This window comes from Coturnix japonica, chromosome 1 (assembly GCF_054131305.1).
Source record: "Coturnix japonica strain WE chromosome 1, WE-NBRP24, whole genome shotgun sequence".
In the NCBI taxonomy this organism is placed as follows: domain Eukaryota; kingdom Metazoa; phylum Chordata; class Aves; order Galliformes; family Phasianidae; genus Coturnix; species Coturnix japonica.
The window spans coordinates 65,420,680-65,439,846 of NC_140663.1; the positions used below are offsets into that span (position 1 = coordinate 65,420,680).

General features: G+C 38.1%; 1 protein-coding gene across 2 annotated transcripts in view; it reads left to right on the forward strand.

The window, feature by feature from the left end:
• ANO2 (anoctamin 2) overlaps positions 1 to 19,167 on the forward strand; it is a 105,211-nt gene that overhangs the window by 75,601 nt on the left and 10,443 nt on the right. For both annotated transcript variants that reach the window (XM_032440933.2, XM_085522232.1), the window contains 4 exons: positions 7,470 to 7,618; positions 16,461 to 16,613; positions 16,731 to 16,783; positions 18,354 to 18,535. In XM_032440933.2, the coding sequence (XP_032296824.2) occupies positions 7,470 to 7,618; positions 16,461 to 16,613; positions 16,731 to 16,783; positions 18,354 to 18,535 (537 nt within the window). The remainder of the gene's footprint in view (positions 1 to 7,469; positions 7,619 to 16,460; positions 16,614 to 16,730; positions 16,784 to 18,353; positions 18,536 to 19,167) is intronic.

Sequence of the window (19,167 nt, forward strand, 5' to 3'; positions counted from 1 at the left end):
CTGGACTTTTCTAATAAGAATTTTATGATGTTAAAAATATATTGCGTATGTGTTGTGCAAACATAGTTTCTAGCATGCCTGTTTCTCCCATATAATGTTCTATCTGTAACTGTTTCTGTTAGCAGATATAACAGATATGTAGATTAACACAAACCACTCTCTAGCCTCTGGCTTTCTTTCATGCTTTCCTAGTGTATTTTTTTCTGCTCAGCTACCTCTTCTGCTTGATCATGAGCTTCCTGTCTAACCTCATCTCCCATGTTAGGGAATTATTCATCTGCCATTAAGTGTTTTCTGTTTTTGTTTTCTTCCCAAGGTATCAATGTCATAACTGGGTTCTTTTTCTATTTCCTAGTGTATGCTTTCACTCAGATAGTGCACTGTAACAAATTGTCCTGTAGCAGAAAGATGGATCACTCTTTCTATCTCCAGTTTTAGCAGCTGCGATTTTTATCCCTTACTTAGCGTTCGTTTGCAGGTGACTGAGAGACACTTTAAATAAGATGAATTCTTCCTTTGCCTCCCTTCATTTTCACTGAGGTCAGAGTGTAAGTGCTGCAATCAGCCTTACTCATATGGAGAGGTGGAAGGGATATCATAAATGGTGATTTATTCCTCACAATCTGGAACTGTCCTCTAGGTGTCTATAACATGGAATTATCTCTCTGCTAAATTATATAATGACACAGATCAAAAAGGTTTTCTTCTTTATCAAAATCTGAAGATTTCTGGAGTTATTTCCAGAAAATCTTCATATTTTACTTGTCATAAAACCCATCACAATTTAATTGGTTTGCCAAACATCACAAAGCCTTACTCCCATTTTCTACCTCTTTCACTAGGAAAAAAAAGACAAAACAAAACAACAAAAACACAAGTAGGTATGCTATGGACTGAGTTTATTAGCAGCAGCCATCCGTTACATCTCTAGCACATCAAATGGTCAAGCAGTTTGGAGCCACCATTTGAAGCGTTCCTTATGGCTTATCAGTGCTGACTGAAAAGCTATGGAATTAAACTTCAGATAGCAGTTCTGCATTGCTCAAGGTCGCTGGAACACATACTTCCCCTTTCTTGTTATGTTTATGGCGAAATTACCCCGTAGCTATGAAAGATGTGACTTGCTAGTGTACTAAACCTTTCTGCAATGTCTCTTCCCATTTCTGCTCTGAAGAATACCAAAACAGTTAGATTAACATAACAGTGTTAGAATTACTGGGGCTGGAATTCAGAACTCAGATTTGTCACATATCATAATTCTTTTTCTGTTTCCATGGAAATTGACCAGAAAAGGCTGCAGGTCTGGAAAGCTTTAACCTAAAGTACTTTTCTTCTGTTCTTTATTTCTGAACTCAATGAGGGGGAAAAAAAACACCCAAACCAACCAAACAAACAAAAAAAACTTCAACAAAACACAAGATAAAATAAAATACAAAATAATATATTTTATTATTCTCTGTCCTTGACCTTGATGATATACTCTCTAGGTGAAATCCTGACCCTATTGAAGTTAATCACCAAATTCCCATTTAATTCAATGAAACAGAAGTTTTAGCCTTTTATTCAGTGTTAGTCTCTGTCACTTATTTCAGAAAGCTGTTAACTGTGCTGGATGAGAATGCCAAGAGATAATGAAATCAATTTAAAGCCACACCGTAGCTGTGACATTCTATGTTGCACTTCATAAAAAGTTATTTTTAATTAATGGGGTAATTTTATTATTTTTTTTAAATGTTCAATAGTTAGGAAACACAGCTGGAACTCCCATAGAACTCAGGAGGTTTGAGTGGACAAGCAAAGAATGACTTAATTTCATAGTTGAGGATGTGAAATTTAAGAACTTCAATTCTCTCCTTGCTTTCTTCTTGTACCCTCTACCCATTAATCTGAGAATCTGAGTCACTGAACTTTCTTCCTCTTCCCTAAATTTAGATGTTCCAGGTACTTAATTCCTATCTACTTTTCTCCCTCCAAAGTTTACTATCTTTCTACAAAAGAAAAAGTATTAACAGAAAAAATAACCTTAAAAACCCTCTGATAGAAATAAGCATTCATCTGTGCTATCTGAATTCTGGAGATTTTCTGTCTTTTCTTGCATTCAAATTCATGTGGATTCCTCATTTACACCTCTTCTCCATAAGGTATCATCATGCAGTGCTTGAATTTAGGTTCTAGGTGACTGTCACAGGTGATCTTCACAGTGCCTGAGAGCATTTACTGACTAAGCCCTTTAGGTATGTGCATATCTGTAACTCTTCCTGCTTGTTCCTCATGCTCTGTGCATTAGTGTACAGGTGTTTGAATTGAACTCTCATTGAGGCTAATTTACCAGTTTGCTTTATCCTGCACTCTGGGCACTGTCTTCCTGGCCTGTGATCCAAATCTAGGCCTTGCTGTCATCTGTCTCCAAGCAGAATGGGTTGAGGACACCCTCCCTCAGCAACCCTAGTTTAAAACTCTCCTGACTAAATTGGAAAGCTTGTTGCCCTTCTCTGAAAGATGAACCACATCCTCTCTCAGAATACCAGATTTATCAAACTAGTCTCGTGGCCTAAATAGTCAAAGCCCTGTTCAAGACACCACTCCTTTAAATGCTGATTGATTTTCTCAGCCTTCTGCCACCCTATGCCTTTAACTGGGAGGATTCATGAAAAGACTACCCGTGCTCCTGAGTCCTTAACTGCTGCTCCCAGCTCCTTGTAGTTCCTCTTCATATTCTTCAGGTTACTCACAGCTATGTCAGTGGTGCCTATGTGAAACAGCAACCGCAGGTAGTAGTCAGTAGGACATACAAGGTCAGGCAACCTCTCTGTTACATCCTTGATGCAGGCCACTGGCCAGTAGCAGACCTCTCTAGATAGTAGGCCATGGTGACAGATGGGTGCTTCTGTACCTCTAAGAAGAGATTCACCCACTACTCCCACCTGTCACTTTTTCTTGGTTGCAGCAGATGCTATGCAAGCGGGAGCTGGTCTGGCTGCCTTAGTCAGTTTTGAGGACTTATTACAGTTTGTTATGGTACTGCAGAAGCTTCTCAGACTTTGAGGCAGTCTTCTTTGTCCTGGCGGTCTGCCATGTCTCTCTGACTGGATGTGTTTCTGGAGGAGTTTGGGGCTGTTTGGCTCCAGACTGTGGATTCAATACAGGTTGCGTGTGAATCCAGCTGTATATCTCCATTTCTGCCTCCCAGATAGTACACAGCCTTTTGACTGTCTTCTAAAGCATAGTCACCTGATGCAGGAGGTCCTCTACCTGGGCATATGTTACGCAGGTGAGTTTACCACCCACCTCTGCTCCAGGAGCAAGGCCCAGGCACTTCCCATAGATCAGTGTACACAGATGCTTCTGCCTTCAAGAGCTCAGTTTGGGTGGAGAAACTGGCCATGTCCAGGGTGGTCCTGTGAATGGTGTATACCACCTTTGCTAGAGCTGCAGTCTTATTTCAGCAACTAATTCTACCTCAAGGGTCAGTTGGAATGAGCACCCTTCACTTCTGCAGCTGGCAGAATTTCAGTTTTGTGCTGTTTGAGCTACTATTCCAGCTGCTGCCCACCTTACTGTGCCTTTTAGGGGCATGGGTTTGGCCTCTGTATGCCCTGGCAGCAGCCGTGCCTTGTCAGTCTCTCTCACAAGAGCTGCCAATTGCTGTAGGTTTACTTCTCTCTCTCGGTGTTTCCCCAGCAAAGGAAACTCCTAAAACATCCTTATACTTTGAGATCTGTCGCTCCAGTTCTGACTCGGCTGGATTCGAAGCAGCAGCTCTTGGCAACTGAGTCTAAAATGGCTGATACTGTTAAAAAACATGGTCAAAAGGAGAAACTAAGATGCCAACTCATCTGATCTATGGGATGTGGGAAACAGAACTGACCTGTGTTTACCTAAGAACTGTTAGCAAACTGTTCTACAGGCCACAAGCAGCCCCAGACCTGTGCTTTAAAGGCAGCTGCTCTTCTCTGTCAAGAAGCCCAGCCCATGTGTGCACCCATCTCTCAGCAATAACTGAACATCAGTGTTCTGTTAATGCTGTCTGGGTTGAAACCAGGACATGGGGAGAATGCAGTTCAGTGGTAACTCAAGTCATAGCAAATAATTTTATGTGTTTTGATATAAGGTAAACACTATGAACAGTGAAAAATAAGCAACCTTTCCATTCTAATAACTTAAGAACAGGATTCAAGATTGCTGAAATAATTTTTTTCATATATTTGTAAATCCATTTTCAGTTGACACATTACCTGAGAATTTTCAAATATAATGTATTATTGCAATCAGATATTCAACTCAAAAATTTGATAATGTTTCTTTTCTAGACTTGTATAAGAACTATCTTACCAAAGAAAAATATCCCTCAATTCAAACTCACACTTTATGTCTTTCCTTTTTAGCAGTATGTATATTTGTGAACAACTAAAAGCAGAGGAAGTGTAAAATCTCATAAAAAAATCACAAACACTTTGAGAATTCACTATGAGTTGCAGCCACTTCAGTCAAATCAGATTGATGCATTAGTTTCACAAAAACAAGGTCAAATATCCCACCAGTGTTGTGGTTTTATTGCTCTCTTTTTTGTTTTAGTAAAAATATTAATAGCTATAATAATTTTTCTTTTCTTTTTTTTTTTACTTATATACATTAACTATATTACATATTTTATGAGGGCTGCCCTGAAAGTAATGCCACCCTACTTTCATGCAATCTGAGTCTGCTTTGGTTCCCCCCCCCTTCTGCCTGCCCATTTCTCCTGCAGCATGACTGTACAAAGGGGAGGGTCACATTCCTCAGTTCACCCCTTTCTCCAAGCTGTTACAAGGAGGTGTGAGTTAATTCCTTTTGATATCTTTTCCTATAGCACCTTTTTCTCAAATAAAGTCTCTATAATTGCCCTCATTTGACCTACACCCATGAATATTCCATTATATCTTGTTGCTTTGTGACAGATGTCAGCAGAAGGTCAGTCTGACAAAATAGTTTCTGACACAGAAGTGTGTCTGCAAGCAAAGGTGTAGAACTGAATTCCTCCATGAAGAAAATGTTGCACCCATTGACATTCTTTGACATTTGCTGCACATTGGAGACCAAACAGTGGATGTGAGCACAATTAGTTGGTGGGTGGTGTGTTTCAACAGTGGCAACAGGGACTGTGAGTCACCTTCGCAAGTACAGGTTTTAACAAGCATGGCACACAGGCTGTTGTTCATCACTGGTGAAAATGCAGAGCTAATGGTGATGACTATGCTCTAAAATATTTATAGCTGAGAATTTGCTCTATCAGAATTACAATGCTCATTGTAGCCATTGTAGTTTCCCTGAAAACAAATAGGAGGCATTACTTTCATTGTGGCCTATGTATATGCAGCCCTAAACAATTCCTTTTCACTCAGTACAGCCTAGGCAAGCCTAAAGGCATAACTTAAGGACAATTCAAAACTTGCAAATCTCATATGAAAAATCTGTAAAGGATAGTGATACAGTTGTGCAAGTACACAGAATATCTAACTTCTTGTGAAATTAGTTTTTCAGGGTCTACAGGGGTTTGCATACTTTATCTTGTATACTGTCAGTAAACTCAAAAGAGAACAGCAATTTCAGAAATATGTATTTTCTCATGTAAAAATTTAAACAAATCTCTCAAATTTGTTGTCAGTGTACTACTGTAGTTTTCAGTAGTTTAGGAATAAACTTGCAGATAAGATATAGTGAGTCCCAGTTCTTCTCAGTAAGTTTCAATACAAGAGCTATAGCAGAGTTCTGATGTGATGTCACTATGTGTATCTCTGTCACAGGGTTGTCTAGATCAATCTATATCCATGACAGGGGGGCACCAGGCCTGTGGGGCCCCTGGCCCCCAAAAATGGGAAGGGAAAAGGGGTAGGGAGATGGGAGCTGGGCTCAAGGAAACAGAGCAGCAGCAGTGATCTAAGGAGGAATACTTACTTTACTAACTATGATATTAGAATGCAAGATAACACAATATAATACAATCTAATTGAAATTGAGGCTAATAAATCAAGTAAAATAAGAGAGAGATTTTTCTGAAAACCAAGAATTCTACTTTGAAATTGAAGATGCATGGCTTGGAAGCATATCCACACCCACTGCCAGGTAGTGAAAGAGAGCAAGCATCACTTCTGTGATGTATTGTCCTCTCTGACTGTGAGGTCCTCTGGGATGTGTACTTATTCTACTCTGTGCTCCACATGATGTTATGATGTAGAATAACAGTAGCAAAAATTACAAAACCATGACAGTCTCAATTAGTACTTTTGTAATAATAGTTTTTTACTGAATCCAAAGTGACTAAGATAGAATATCTGTGTGTGTGAAAGGAATGACAAACCACTATGAGACCAAATTCTACTGACCTTACTGAATCTCCCCTACGAATCTGATGCTCCCTGTTCATTTGAAGACTGGTTAGGTAGATAATTAGGTAGCCGTAAGGGAATTAACTCTTTCCAGGGGCAAAGGTCCTTAATAGAATTAAGATATTGTTTAAACTTGACATTTTGTAAGTATATATTTCATTATTTTTATTAATTTTAGCCTCATTATTATTATTATTATTATTAGTAGTAGTAATAATAATAATAATAATAATAATAATTGAGACAAGTGCTTTCTCTTTAAGATTCTACAAGCAGTAGATATGTATACATACAGATATCCATTTGCTGATTTAAATACACTCAGGTACATGCTTGAGATTAGAAATGACTGGAATCCAAGCATCTTTGTTTTCCATTGGTTACGGGGCTGACTGGAAGTCAGTGAAGTCCTAAGTAACTTCGGACCCATCAGTAAGTTAGATACAGTTGTGTTTTGGTTTTTTATTTTTTAGTGCTGCAGATTTATCAGCAGAGGCAATCTTTTGGTGTTGACAGTGGGAAGCCTTCTTGCTTAAATTGCATAAGTCTACCAGGTTTATGAATGAGTATATTCTATTATTCTCATTGATTGGCAATATATACATTGTCATTTTGATTACAAAATATATTATATGGAAGTTTCCAAATTTCATGTTGAGAGAAAAGTACAGCAACATATGAAGTGTGAGCATTTTACTTCAAGGTCTTTGCTTGTTTTTCCTTCTTGAAGGAGATGCATATTACTAACTATTTATTATTTATTTATAACTATTTAAGTCAAAGCTTCAGAAATATGCTTGTTCATATTTTTTCACTATACATATTATGTGTCTAGAGACAAGTAATTACTATGAAGTACTGGGTTCAAGTTTATCATAGCATATTGTGGTGTTGTAACATTCTTCTAATGCAGGAACACAGCAACTATTTCATTCAGCAGCCTGTTAACTGTCAATAAGCAGCAGCTTAGGAGAAGCTGCAAACCAAACTTTTGTGGCACACAGCAACTTGATATTCATTTTATGTTCTAGTACAAAGATTTAGGCCATGTCCTATTGGGAAGAAAAAAAAATAATAAAATAGGTCTGACCTTTTGTTCCTCAGGAAATTAAAGAAGCTCATCAGGAAGATGAAGGATGAAAGAACTGAACCAAAGAAAATGGACACCAGCCAACCAAAGGACCCTCAGCAGTGGGATCTTGACTACACCTTGGAACCTTTCACTGGGCTGACTCCAGAATACATGGAAATGAGTATGACTTCTGAATTCCTTTTCTGCAACAATAGTTTTTTCATATGACTAACAAACATATGTTGTATGACATGAAACATATTGTATGAGTTGAAAAGCTGAAGGTCTTACTCCATCTACTGCAGGCAAGATGGCAAGGGAACACACACCACAGAGACAAGCAGAAAAAAAAAAAAAAGAAAAATAACAGTCTCATGACTCTCAGTAAGGTTTATCTTTCGCTCTTGATAAAATGACAAAAAAAAAATAGATGTTATAACTTGTAAAAATTTCCATGTGTCCCTATGCACAAGGCCACTTAATGCTGCAGCAGGGAGTGTTCAACTTTTTAAATGTTCTGTTGGACTTTTATGTTTAACATCACCCTAAATTAAATCAGTCACAGGTGATCCTGTTTCTTGGGACTTCCACTTCCAGCAGCTATGCCACCATGCATACCTCTTCCACTTCAGGAGTGACCTACCACTTCTACCAGACTGTTACTTCTCATCCCTCTGCCCCATTTAAAAAAAAAAAAAAAACAAAAAAAACCCCAAAACCAAACACATTAGTTTGCTGAGAACTCTTTCTGCTCCAGAAAGATGTACTCAGAGAAGTATGGCCACTTGTCATTTTAATTTTTTAGTCAGGAAAGTGTGTATATTGAGTCTTCAGGCTAACAACTTGTGACACTAGGATGTTTTGTAGCCCTGAGTAAAGGCTCAATCCATAGCATTAAAATGATAATGAGGTAGACAGCTAGAGAGAATCCAGGAAAATGAGTTCAAAATCTATTTCCTATTCATAAAATGGAGCACAAGTTATCTTTAAGAATTGTGTTAGAAAAGCGTGGAGCCACTTGACTGAAAGTCAGTAGCTGCAGTGTGGAACATAGGCACTGGAGAAAATTCAGGGCAGACAGTGATAGGAATGATGGCTTCATGGATTCTGATTATTGCATAAAATTGTATTTCAACAACTGTTCATGAAATTGAAACACAGAACTAAGAGCAAGTCCATAGAAGTCAATAACATGACTGATATAACATACAGCGTGCAGGAAACTGAGATAAAGGCACATAGTTATTGAAGCAAAAGTCATAAATTATTTCGAAAAACAAATAAGAAGTAAGCCCCAAAGTCTACAAGTTAAGTAAATTTCCATTGCCTTCATTGGCATTTTACATACGCTAGTATTGTGGGAGGAAGAGGCCAACGCAAATAAATGGCAAATAAACTACTTTCCTTGGAAAATGCTCATTTCTTCAGTACTCTGAATCTGATTTCACCCAGCAGACTGTACTGAGCTTCTTTCTTAAACAGGCCTTATTAATCAATAATAGTTTTGATGCACACTATTGAAATTTCTGATGATTGTTTGTTTTGGTACTATTTACTGATATATAAATATATGTTTTTTACCAGACACTTTTGAGCAGAAACACTCTGAATGTTTGAGTGATCTGAAAATTTTGCGCAATGAGTCCTGAAATGTAAATTGTCACTGTTAATGTGTCAGTTTTTTTATGAGTACTTTCCATTGCTGAAACTCTGAAATGACTTTTGACACAGTCCAATATACCAGACTGTGCTCCCAAAGTATGCAGCATGTATAGCAGTTTTCCCTTTCAGCTGGCAGTAAGTTCACAACAAGCAGCCTACAATATTAGGAGCTGGCAAGAAGTTGATTTTTAGAGAAGCAATGAGTACTGCTAATGAAAAGAATTTAGAAAGTCCTGTCTAAAACCATCTGAATGATGCACATGAATGTGTGAAGTTTATGCCACTACTGACTTTTCTCTTGAGAATAAACTGACAAGAGCAATGATTTTCAGATTCTTAATTCTTATTTACTCTTCTCCAGTCCCTAGGAGCTCAGGGTTTATGAGACAATTAAATGAAAACATATATATATTTTTTTTTTCTCAGAGATATAATAAGAGTTATCTGGCTGCTGTTAAAAATCAATTGGGCAAAGCTCTTTTTGAATTCTAAGAAGCAAATGATCAGATCCAGTGTCTGTATCAAATGACTACCATAAGGAAGATTTGGAAGAATTTCCCCTACAGCAGGAAAAGCCATCAAACAGGCAATGTGTGAAGCAGCAAAAAGGGAATAAATAAATAAATAAATAAATAGATAGATAGATAGATAGATAGATAGATAAATAAATAAATAAATGATTGAAGAGGGACTTACATTTTTGTATGATCTCTATAATGAGCATGGATTTGAAAATACCACCTCAGTCTCTTATGTGTAGACTTGATAAATGTATATTTAATAAAGAGTGGTAAATGACAACTATTTCTTGATTTCTCAGCCAGGCTTGGTTGTCTGTTGAAAAAATTTTTCTTAGAAACTTATTCCATTCTTTACCTAGTGTAGCACATAGTTCTGTTACATATTATTGCGAAAGAAATGAGGAAAGAGGAAAACAATTATAAGCAATTACCTTCATTCAGGTTATGTTTTGATACAAAAAAAATGCAAAGGTTACCCATGCTACTCTGTGTAAATCAGGTAGAACCTGAGCAATATTCACTGTGACAGATTTTATACTGGGGACTGATTCTTACATAAGAACTATGACCATCACTCTGTGCTCTTAGTCTTATCTTGCAGGTCAGTTTAGAGGGACAGTGTTTGCTGTATCTTTCTTTGTTGAGATTCAGTTCCATTTAGTCTCTGTGTACAGGTGGTTACTTTCCATGAAAAGTGGTCTTAGAGTTGCTGTGATCTGGGAGACTTCTGCTGTTTGTCTCAGGGTCCAATTAGCCGAAGCCTAAATGAAATGTCATATATACATATGTGGCAACAGGTGCTGGGAATGGTGTTCCATGTGTGCTGGCTCTAAAGCCTTTACTTATTTCCTGAGTAAGACTGACAGTGCAAGTGACTTGTCCTTGACACTAGCAGTCCGGATATTTTCTCTCATCAGAAATAAAGCCCATGTCATTTGACCACACATCTAGTGCTCTGTTTTGAGGACATGGTTTTATTTCCCTTGTCCTCAAGTTTTCCCTATATACAACTCTCAATTTGCTCACTAGGTTCTGACATGAAATGGGGTTTTATTCATCTCTGTAGTCCTTCAATCTGGCATAAAAGTAGGAAATCTGTGAGAAAAAAAAAGCTGGATGTATATGTGAATACTATAAGAGCTCTGTATGGAGCGTTAGGTATAAAGATGAATGTAATATAGATATTCCAGGGTTGCCATTGTGTAATCTGGCCAAAAAGAGGATGCCTTGACATCAGCAGTCATAGGTGGAAATCTTTATGAGTGTGGTAGAAGTGGTGCAAATGGTTCTATTGTAACTGAACAGATGTCTGCAGAATTCCAGAATGCTACTATTAGGAGGCTGGAACACTGAAGAGATTTTAAGAGGGCCACACAAATACTGCTGGCATAGACTTTTCAGTGACTTTTCAGTAGATGTTTTTAAGCAGTTATGCAGTTTATGCACCATTCCTTTTCTGTTCGTAACCAGCAGGTCTAAAAGGGTGTTTCCCCTGGTAGGAAACTGGGACACTTCTGCACACTCCAGGAACATCCTAGACCCCTTCAACAGAAGGTATCAGTTAAGATGAAGTCTCCCACAAGAGTCTTTCATGAACTTAAAAACAAAACAAAAAAAAAAGTGAATTTTCCCAGGCAGTGAATAAAAGGGGCTGGAAGCATTATCAAAGCAAATGTGTGTGGCTTATGTTTGAAGCACTGTAAATACCTTTTTTGTTGTTGTTTTTAATTTAATTCTTCCAGTTCTATTCCAGCTAAATTCACGTAAAACCAAATAAGGCATACTTTAGCACTGTTTGTTTTTTAATAATTTCACAGGTTTTTGGGGGACATTACTCTAACATATTTTTATTTCCTTTATAATTCATTTTCCTGACTATGAATATAAAATATTCAGGAAAGTAGATTTCAAGGATATTGTGCACAGAATCACAGAATCATTAAGGTTGGAAAAGACCACTAAGATCACCTAGTCCAACAATGAACTGATCACAGCTGTGCCCACTAAACTGTGTCACTCAATGCCATATCTACCCTTTTCTTGAAAATCTTCAGGGATGGTGACCCTACTGCCTCCATGGACAGCCCATTCCAATACCTTACCACTTTTTCCGAAAATAAATGTTTCCTATTATCCAACATGAATCTACCTTTGTGCAACTTAAAGCCCTTAGTGCTCACTGTATTGCTAAGGGAAAGAGGCTGACCCCACCTTGTTACAACATCCTTTTTTTTGTTGTAGAGAGCTACATCTCCCCTGAGTTTCCTCTTCTTCAGACTAAACAACCCCAGTTCCCTCACCTCCTCATTAGACTTGTGTTCCAGACCCTTCACTCACTTCATTGTCTTTCTTTGGATACTCTTAAGGGCCTCAATATCTTTTGTGTGCCAAGAGACACAAAACAGAACACAGTACTTGAATCTTCCTAACTTCATCAAGAACATAGAACTCAATCATTTAATGGTTGCTGTGTTCAAGTCAGCTACCAGCTACGTCTCCCACCATTCTTTTTCTGTTGGTAACCAGCAGGTCTAAAAGGGTGTTTCCCCTGGTAGGTTTTCTCACCAACTGTGTCAAGAAGTTGTCTTCTGCACACTCCAGGAACATTCTAGACCACTTCAACAGGAGGTATCAATTAAGATGAAGTCTCCCACAAGAGCAAGGGCTACCAGTCACCTGACTAATGCCAGCTGCTTGTAGAATTCTTTGCCTCTTCATACTAGTTGGACTCCCACCAGGATGTCAGCCCCATTGGTCTTCTCCCTGATCCTCATCTATAAAGGTCAAACCTCATAATTCCCAGTATTGACCTCTACAAAATTGAAATGCTTCCTAACATAACCCATTACGTCTCCTTCCTTGCCTATCCCTGCTGAAGAGCTTATAGCCCTCCATTGCAGCATTTTAGTCATGGCAATAATACCACCATGTTTCTGTGACAGCAGCTAAGTCATAGCTTTCTTGACACACAATGGCTTCCTCTTGCTAGTTGCCCATTTTGCAGACATTGGTGGAGATGCATTTCAGCTGGATTATTGGTATCACTTCTGATACTGAAATTTTGCCCATAGGCTCATCCCTAATAAGGCTGGTCTTAACCTCTTCCTCCTTCAAATGCAGTTCAAAGCCTAATCAATGTGCTGTGCCAATTCCTGGCTGGAATCCTTTTCCCTCTTTTCACCCAGATGGACCCCATTTGTCGCTAGCAGACCTATTGCCTAATAAACTGCCCTATGACCAAAAGAAACAAAGAGTCACCAGCTTTCAACCACATTGATCAGGTGGGTTTTCCTGCTCCTCTCAGTATTTTTCCCTGCTACCAAAGACATCAAGTAAAATGCCACCTGAACTTCTGCACCCATAAATTAACCACCTGAATGCCTGAGATTTCCGCTTGGTAGCTTTCAGGCTTTTCCACTTGACTTCATCACTGCTTACCTGAAATACAAAGAGTGGGTAATGATTTGAGGCCTGTACTAGGCAAGGGATCTTCCTTATGATTTCTCTGATCTGGGCACAAGGGACAAAGCAGACTTCCCTGTGAGTAAAGCCCAGCTGCATAGCAGACCCTTGGTTCCCCTCTCAGAAGGGAGTCATCTATTACAATTGCCTTTCTTTTGTTCTTGGAAGGGACTGTCTCTTGGTGTGGGGTTCACTGCTTCAAACTGGAAAGCTCTTTCTTTAGTATCCTCACTCACTTGTCCTTTGAATCCTCCATACCTTTTTATGCAAGGGAACTTGGGATGGTGAGGTAGGCTGGAAGGGGGTCACCTTCCACCCCAAGCAAGAGCCAGTTTCCATTCCTCCTTGTCTCTTCTGCCTGGTGGCAAAAGAGTAGGGTATTCACCACTACTTTCGAAGTATACTTTTGGTCCCTCTTCTTGCAGGAATACTGAGGAATGGCTCTAGACTATCTCACTTTCTGATGCTCCTTAATTATTCTATGCCCTCCTTTAGTTGTCCTACCATGAAGATCATCCACCTGTTCATACTGTATGCAGGTGATATAGCTGCTACCTCCCAGTACCTGTGCCAGGCTCAGCCATTCCCTTCAGCCAGAAACCTGCATGACAACATGTTTGCGTGGGTACTCAGTCTGGATTGCTACAGCCTTCTTGGCAAAGACTTTTGCCCAAGCGGAGAACATGGCTTGTCTACTTCCACCAAGAAGGCAATGAGGGATAAATGGACTGGCTTCTTCACTGGGGAGGAGGACTGTGCCCTCCCTGCATTAGCTGTAGCTCAAACTGCTGCATCACACCCTACTGACACATCATGTCCTGTCTGCATGTCCTTTTCACAGCACTCCTGGTCACCCCACTGCCTACAGTTGCTTTTTTATGTATAGAGGTTTGGTTGCCATCACTCATGTCTCTACCTACACAGCATCAGAGCTGCTTCATATCAGGAACTTTTCTCTTCCCACTTTGAGAGGACTGGATCTCCCTTGTTCACCCTGTGCCTCATAGTACTTTGTCAGTTTAATCACAGTTTTGCCTCTCTGCATAGGGTCCTTTGATATAACCCTCTGCTCAGAAACCAATCCACTGAAGTTCTCTCATGTTAGGATATACTCTATCTCAAAGCAAAGCAATGAGAATGAAAATCAAAAGGACATATATAAGACAGAGATAATACTTTACCATGCATATATATTGTCACTTGCAAGAGAAATACATGAAAATAAATTAGAAGACTTGCAGCCTGCACACACAAAAGAGAAAGCGTGTAAGAAAAGATCCAGAAGAAAGCTTTTTTTTTTTTTTTTTTTTTTAAATCGGTTTCAGGCTGCTACTACCATGCCTAAGAGAAGGATTTTAAATTAAACACTTAAGCTATGAAAGGTCATGACTTTTACAAAAAGTACAACAGATTTCTCCTACAGTGGAGAGAGATCTTACACGGGAATTTGATGAAAAAATGCCACAGCACATAGTGCCTTGGACACACTAATACCTATTTTATAATGCTATTTATTTAATTCCATGGTGTAAATTACTGTTAGATTTCTTTGTTTAATTTTATTCAAATTACTTTGCAGCATATTTTTGGCCCCCTTCCTCTTCTACTCTTCACTCGTTTTCTGGGGTAATAAAAGCCTCTCTCACTTCCCTGAAGTACTGCATTATTTTAGTGTATCAGTTTTACAACTCAACGATCCAGTCTCAGAAGTAACATTCACTGCTCATGCCTCCTGCTTTTCACTAAAGAAGAGTCTTTTAGGCAGCTTGTTGTCTCAGTGTCTTGAAGTAAAAGACTAATGGCCCTTTCTAAACTCTAGTTATGGATAAAAAAAATTCCTTCAGATGGGTTTGATTTTATGCGCCCAGATGTGCCACTGAAAGACAAGTTAATGATACTCTACCCACCCAAAAGCCTGAAGAAACTTCATTGAAAGAACTTTTTTTTTTTTTTTTTTTTTAAACCATATTATTCTCACAGTATCTCTAGACCACTGAGAGGTTTCAGAAAAACACTGCTTTGTCAGCATTGTGCTTTACAGGGTGATGTTGGTTCCTCAGCTACTTAGAAGACAGTTTGCATAAAGACAAGTTACCCTATGTCCTAGAAAACAGGTTTAATTCTCTCAGAAAACTAGGGTTTTTTTTTTTTTGTTGTTGTTGTTTTTTGTTGTTGTTGTTGTTTTGTTTTTTGTTTTTTTAATATACAATTATACAGTTGGTGCTGAGCTGAAACCTGTGCTACTGGTAGCAGAGCAAAAGAAATAACTCACTCCAAAGTGAGAGGGGTTTTAATTTTGTTTGCTCATTTTCAACCTATGGAAGAAGCCAGGCTTATTAGTTGCACATCTGTTTTGGTAGGCACAGAGAACTCAGGATGGTTCCACTTGTGGCAATACTACCTGTTTTTTTTAGGGCCAGCAGATGAGTCCTTTTTTTAAAATCCCTAGTTACTATACCCGAAATTGCAAATCTAGAAAAAAGTAATACTGCAATAGAATTCTCTTTTGCTAAAACTTTGAGCAGAACTTTATCTTTGGTGGATATCAACACAATTAAGGAGGAAAATGCTTTATGGCACCACAGTCTCATGCACCCACAAAAATATTTGTCTTCTTGCTCTTATCATATTGCCACCAAATTCTATAAAAGAGGCTGCGAATAAATAAGGACACGGTAGATGTCCTCCTCTAATGTATCATTCCTCAATGATATTCACCGAAGTATTATTTTCCTACAGGCAAAAACTGGGGATGAATAGTAGTAGCACATTCAGTCAATTATATAGAAAAATCAGAATACACTGCAAACTCATTGTTCTTTATTAAACTTAGTATTTACTTTGGCTTGTATTGATATAATACCAGAGGATTATTAGAACTACTCATAAAACACAGTGACAAACCTTCATCTCTTTCATAGCTTTGCTTTCCAATATATACTGCTGTGGAGCGTTGCAGGTTTTAATCACTGTACAGTTTACAGTCAATAGGTAAATGGAGGTTAAACAGATGTTTTGCATGAAAGATTATTGTGATAGAAATATAACCTATGATAAATTGAAAATACTCATCAATGTTGAAGGTTCACAGTAAACTCCACAAAAGAGTAATCTCCAGAAAACGAGATCCTGCCTTAGTGGTAGTCAGCCTTTAAATGAGATCTGGGAGAGGTGGATCCAAGCTCCACTCCTTCCAGTAGCACAGCTGAATTATCTTCACCTGTGCTCCTACAGCCGACTCATTGCTTGCCTCAGGTGGTTAATCAGAAGTTCAGGCTGTGATCAACAGTTTCCCATACAGTCACCCACAAAGTTCCCCAACAATTTACTGTCAGTTATGTTTGCCAGTTCTTTTCAAAATACATGTTTCTCTTCCAGTTATCCAGTTTGGTTTTGTCACGCTCTTCGTTGCTTCCTTTCCTCTGGCACCACTCTTTGCTCTTCTGAACAATATAATAGAAGTCCGGCTTGATGCCAAGAAGTTTGTTACTGAACTAAGGAGGCCAGACACAGTAAGAGCAAAAGATATAGGTAAGTAATGGAAAAACATTAAAATGATGAGAATACCAAGTATTCAATGGGGTGGGTGGGGGGAGGGGAATTTAAAAAAATTGAAACCACTTATTAAGTTCTGTTTTTCACTTACAGGGATTTGGTATAACATTTTGAGTGGTATTGGAAAGCTTTCGGTTATCATTAATGTAAGTATATGATCTTATGAGCTTATGTTATCCTTCTAACATAATATAAAAGTGATTCTTAAATGATATAAAGTATCATAAAATCATAAAACAGGATCTGAATTATGAAGGAGATGACAATTCACTCACCTCGTTTTCTATATACTTCTCTTAGGTAGGACAGAAGAGTAATTAAAAATACTTTGTATGAATGGAATATAAGCAGACAACACTCCAGAGAGCTGATAAAGATCTACTCATTTTCTGCCATAATTTAACATATATAATAGTGTAGAATACCTATATGTTTGGTATACAGATTTTTTATGCTTAATATTCTACACGTACTTCTTAAGAAAAAAATTATAATGTATACTTTAAGGTTAAAAAAAACTCATGCAAAGGAGTGTAGTTTTAACACTATGGCTTTTTGACCCATAGATTTCAAAGCACTTTAGAAACGTAGCTGATTGTCACTACTAAGAGGATGTGTGTGCAGAGGTGCTGTGTAGTTTATTTAATAAAATAGCTTCCAGAACAGCAGTGTTCTGTATCAGTTTTTAAGCTGTCATCACAACTTGGGCAGCTCCAGAGAAGCAGAGTTGTTTGGTGTGGGTTCACTGAGATTGTTCACTGAGGGCACTAGCAGCTTGCAGGCAGGGTAGTTGGGCAGCCTTGCACGTACCCATGAAGTTGCTGTCAGGCATAGGTTTCAGGCTTTCCAGAACTGATCTGTGCTAGATGAGCAAAGTTTTGCAACTTCTTGGTTTTAGTTGAATATTCTTTGCCAGTTTATGATCCTTGATTATTTACTGTCTCAAACACATTCTGAGAATTTTAATTATTAAATTTAATTAAAATATCAGTTAATCACTGCTTGCTGACAAATTTAAATATGTCTGAGCCCAATATGAAAAAAAAATATTGAATGCCCAGGTCTCCTTCTTTACTGTATCTGTATAATATTGATGCAGAACTATTTAGCAACATGTAGCTCTGAACAAATCTGATGAATTCTTGTTAATATGATCTAGATACTCATTTGTCTGATGCACTCACAGTTTTACTAGTTTTATTCCAGCATGAGATCCACTGATGCCAAATGTTTAAGTCCTGCTCCAGAATGGAGAGTAGAGGTTGACTACTTTACATTCAGATGGTTTAACAGAGATGACAGTGTGTAACAATACCAAGTTATGCTTCAGAATATACCAACCAGCTATTATGTCTTGCACTTTAAAGCTATATTATAAAAAGCTTCTACTGGCTTGAAGGAGAAAAAAAGTTGGAAAAATGTACAAGGTATTAGCTGTTTTTGCTACTGTATGATCTGAGGTAAATATCACCTCCCTAACTATGGCCTTCTCCTGGAGACACAAAGCAAATCACTGTGTGTTTATATAATCACCCATTCTGTACAACATCTGTCCATTCCACTTGCACTACTTCACTGTTCCAAACTTATTTGAACATGAAAATTATCACCTGAATTAATTTGAGACACATTATATATTCACCATGTTGTTGTTGTGGTTTTTAGTTTGTTTGTTTGTTTCTGTTTTTGTCATTTATTTTTGTGTGTGTGTATCAGGCTTTTGTAATTGCTGTCACATCTGATTTCATTCCACGCCTTATGTATCAATATACATACAGTCAAAATGGAAGCATGCATGGCTTCATCAATCACACACTCTCATACTTCAATGTCAGTCATCTCAAGGCTGGAACACAACCAGAAAACTCTCCATTTGCACAGAACATTTTATTCTGCAGGTAAGTGCTTCTGTTGACAGTTTTCTATTTCTTTCGACAGACAAAAGTTTCCCCAAGTGGGAACTGAGAATATTTGTGTTTTTAAAAAGGCAGTTTTAAGAATACTGCTTTTAGACATTTCTCACAGTGTTAGGAGGTGCTTAGAATGGGTTTTTCCACACATTAGAAGGCAAAATATACAATTTTGCAGACTTAATCAAATAAAAAATCCTTTCCATATGTGTGCATGATACAATTTTCATTAAGGACAAAATTCAGCTTTTAAACTAGATTCCCACTAATTAGAACCAGACTTCCCTTCTCTTTGTTAAGCTCAGTGTTTACTTTATGAGATTTGAGTTTTCAGTATGCTCTGTCTATCTTTAAAACCTGCAGTGTTCCCTATATACAGATCTTATACTTAAATTTCAGCTTTTCAGGCTGGGAAAACAAGGGCCAACTTCTAATAAATACGTTGAAAATATCTAGTCCACTACTCTTCAAGAAGAGCAGAAAACCTTACTGTGGAGATACTTATGGAGCAATTACAGTTTATAAGAGAAATCACTATAGTAGTTCCAACACTCAGTGTAGCCTTGCTTTTCCATAAAAATATCTGTGAATTCAGGAACTGCTTCAAGGCGATGCAGCTG